This window comes from Orycteropus afer, unplaced genomic scaffold (genome assembly GCF_000298275.1).
Source record: "Orycteropus afer afer isolate SDZICR_OR568_19922 unplaced genomic scaffold, OryAfe1.0 scaffold00157, whole genome shotgun sequence".
NCBI lineage: Eukaryota > Metazoa > Chordata > Mammalia > Tubulidentata > Orycteropodidae > Orycteropus > Orycteropus afer.
This window is the reverse complement of record NW_006921744.1, coordinates 7,128,033-7,132,069: the sequence shown is the minus strand read 5'-3', so window position 1 is coordinate 7,132,069 and position 4,037 is coordinate 7,128,033. Positions and strand designations below refer to the sequence as shown.

At 42.4% G+C, this 4,037-nt stretch overlaps 1 protein-coding gene across 1 annotated transcript in view; it reads right to left on the bottom strand.

Moving 5' to 3' along the window:
* Window positions 1-3,432, bottom strand: part of RUBCNL (rubicon like autophagy enhancer) — a 61,080-nt gene extending 57,648 nt beyond the window's left edge. Inside the window, exon 1 of the mRNA XM_007946371.1 lies at window positions 2,913-3,432. Coding sequence (XP_007944562.1) covers window positions 2,913-3,432 — 520 coding nt within the window. The remainder of the gene's footprint in view (window positions 1-2,912) is intronic.
* Window positions 3,433-4,037: the final 605 nt, after the last annotated feature.

Below are 4,037 nucleotides of genomic sequence, written 5' to 3'. Positions count from 1 at the left end.
GTAGTGATACTGCCTCGGAAACCCAAGGAGGGGTCGCTGTGAGTCGGGGCCGACTCGACGGCACATAACAACAACAACAAGTTTACTAAAAAACACATTTCCATGGAGTTGACTTCCACTCACGGTGACCTATGTGTGTCGGAGTATAAATGTGCTCCACGAGGTTTTCAATGGCTATGATCTCTCAGAAGTAGTTCTCCAGGCATTTCTTCCCAGCCTCTAACTTTTCAGTTAGCAACTCAGTGCGCTAACCATTTGAGTGGTGCCTAAGGCATATGACTGCTAATCAGAAGGCTGGTGGTTCAAATCCACCAGCTGCTACTCCTCGGATGGAAGACTGGGTAATCTACTTCCATAGAGATACTGCTTTGGAAACCCAAGGAGCGGTCACTGTGAGTCAAATCTGACTCTACAGCAGTGAGTTTGGCTTGGTTTTTTGGTGACTCTTACTAAATTTGCGACTCACTGATTTCTTTTTGTTGTTGTTGTTTTCTGGTAAAAATATAAACATGTCATCCTATCTTGAGAATTATCCAGGCAAGTGAGCAAAAGAAAAAAAAAAAAAAAAGACGACGACCTGTGTGGTGCAGTGAAATAGTTGGCGTGGCTCTTCTAGCCATAGTTTTTGTGACTTGCACCAGATGACTGGGTGGAACTATGCAAATGTAATATGCTCCTGGTCCACCAAGTGGAATGGATAGCTTTATAATAATGTAAATAAGGTACAAGGCACGCTTGCCAGAGTGGACCATGGAAATAAGGTGCCTGGAACCCTAGTGTGAGGACTGGTCAGTTTTCCTATCCTGCTAGGCTTAAAGTGAGCCATCCCAGAGGAAGTAAAGGGTACATCTCACTGCCACCAAGCACAAGGAAGCAGGAGTGGAGCATGTCCTTGGACCCCAGATCCTTGTGCAGGGAGACAGCAGAGAGACGGTGGCAAGCAGAGGCAGCAGAACCAAGAGATCAGCACAAGACAGAGCAGCAGGCTTACTGGCCCAGAAAGCAAGAAAGCTGAGTGCCTTTTGGCAGGAGGCTTGCTGGCAGAGTCAGATGCACCTATCAGTGGAGCTAAAGGAGCTTTGTAACATTTACTTGAACAGGGCAGAGGCCAGGTGGAGAGGCCAATGGCCAAAGAGAGGCATGCCTGCGGGCACGATAGAGAAGAGGCTGTCCTGATTGAAGAATTGTATACTGAACTTTCCCGAACCTGAATTCATGCCTGTTACTTCTCTACTAAGCTCCATAATCCTAAATATTGTCTGTGAGCTGTGTGTGGCCACTGCAACAAATTATTGATACCAGCAGAGAAGTAGTGAGTGCCATGGGAGGGATGGTTGGTGTCAGAATTGGTAAAAAAAAAAAAAAAAAGGTTGGAGGGTAGCAGCACTTCATAGGAACCAGCCTTGGGCTGGTTCTGACAGTGATTTTTCTTTCCTCCTTATGAAGTTAGAGGAGGTCAGAGGATGCCGCCTCCATGCCCTTTATGCAACCTGTAATCAGTCTGTCATTTTGCTCAGATTTGGCTCCTATCTCAGAATTAGCCAAAATATTGTCCAAAATTTTTAAGCTACAAATAATATGTAGAGATGGTCATCATTTTTGATTTTCAAAAGTTTCTAAGAGAACGAATAAATCCCATGTTATAGTGAGAAACACATACATAAATACTTTTTAAACTTTTGAAAGAAAATGTTTCTTGACTAGAGTCCTAATAAAAATGTAAGTAATATAAAGTAAATAAGTCATAATGCATATTTTAAATTAATAAAACAAACATGCCACAAATTATAACAACACTAGCTATTCTTTTTTATAAGTGGCACTTCACATAGATTATCTCATTTTAGTATTTTAAGAATATATACATTACTTCAGAGCAATAGTACTTTGAAGGAAGCCCTTGTTTTAATGGAAGAAGTTTTTGCATAGTCCTTGGGGTAGTGTGGTTATAATCACACCCAATATAACTAAATATAACAGATGAGGTGAGTTAACCTGCTGTGGAAGTTCTAGTGTACAACAGAGCTCTCCTCTGTCTAGAGGTATCTTTGGCTAATCACACCGAATCGAGTAAACTTTTAAAACTCTCCTTTGAAGGCAATTTAGCACATCAGCTCAAAGACAACACACAGCGCTGATGATCAACTCTCTATTTGGGAGCTCTGGTAGTGTAGTGGCTAAGGCATTTGACTGCTAACCAGAAGTCTGGTGGTTCAAACCCACTAGCTACTCCTCAGAAGGAAGATAGGGCAATCTACTTCTGTAGAGATACTGCCTCAGAAACCCAAGGAGGGGTCAGAGGGGTCGCTATGAGTCAGATCCAACTTGACGGCAGTGAGTTTATTTTGAGCTGAAGAACTCCTGGGTAGAGCAAACAGTGAGAATGTTTCACTGCTACTGGAAGGCTGGAGGTGTGAGCCCATTCAGAGATGTCTTAAAAGAAAGGCCTAGGGAGCTTCTGAAAAATCAGCCATTGAAAACTCTTTTGGAACCATTGCAGAGATTGTAGTGAATGTCACAAAACAAAATGGGTATGAATTGCTGAAGAGAAAATCTATTTGCTCTGTAAACTTTCACTCATATCACAATTAAAAAAAAAAAAAAAACTCCATGGAACACTGTTCTGACACACGGGGACCATGGGTCTGATTCAGCTCAATGGCAACTGTTTTTTGTTGTTTTTTTATTAACAAAAAGATGACATTTCCCTACAGTCTGAGGAAAAAGGAAACACTTGATTTCACTGTCTGGCCATCCCCAGTGGCTGAGCCAAAGACTGTATTAAATGAGGTAATGTACTGGCTTCTAGTCAAAATGGAAACCCATTAACTTTTTATTCTTCTGGAGAAGTCAATAAGGCAAAGCAAGTGTGTGAACAGAGAGGCATGAAGGAAGTCCCCAACTAAAGTTACCTTCACCAGTGGAAGCTGTTAGGTGGGAAGGCACAATTAAAGTACTGTCAGCCTCAGGACATGGGGAAGGGGCCAAAATCTTAGAGCTGGTGAACTGAGACCCCCAAAGAGAGCTTCCTGAGAGCACAGCCTGCTTTTCCACTGAGCTCAAAGGCAAGTCTCTACTCTTCTCACAGGAGTCACGGGCATGCTGAGGAGTGTCCTCCAACAATGCTGTCTCTGTCAGGGAGTCCCCAGGGGATGATGGTGAAGGGCCTGAGGGAAAGGTGGTATCAGCCACAAAGTGGCTCCCATCCTTCCCCACTGTTGCCACTGGGAGGTGTAAATCCTGCAACTGCGGCTGCACACAGTGGAGGTTAATCCAGGGGGCTTTGTGCCTCACGAAGCTGACGTTTAATGTGCAAGGGGGTTGGTCAGAGTCCGAGATCCCAGGTGAACCATCAACATCTCCAGAGTCATCAGTAATCTCTTCCCAGGGTTCCATGGGAAATTCTTGCTGGCCCATAGACTGTAACTCCATCTTTCGAGGATCAAGATTTGTGTGATGCCATTCAAAACAGGAGGTGTTCTCTTATGACTGCTGCACACCTTGATTGAGGCCTCGAAATCACCATGTGGCCAGCTAGAGATCTGGAGCGCTTATCTGCAATGAGCAAGCATCATTCAAGAGAATTAAAGGTTTGATTTAAAAAAAAAAAATCCAAATTATTTTGAGAAGGCAGAAACTTTTTAGTTTGTTCTTCAACTCATAAAACACAATAAATTCTACTTGGGTTTACAAGTCCAAAAAAAGCCATAAAATTGGTAGCAAACACAGGTGGCCTGACATTGGGGTAAAAAGGCTAAGAAAGGTTTTTCAAAGAATACAAACAACTGAAGAAGCAACAAAAGACTTAAGACTGGTAAGTGATATAAAAACAGAAAACATTGATACATCAAAACTATTCCAATTAAATTTAATATCAAACCCACAATGAGAATCATAGTTGGAGCAAAGACAGTTTTAAATTTTCTTGTTTTTATTTAATTTTTTGTACTTCAATAAAGTAGGGGAAACCAAAAAAACTAAACTCACTGCTGTGGAATCAGATCTGACTCATAGTGACCCCTCCTTGGGTTTCCGAG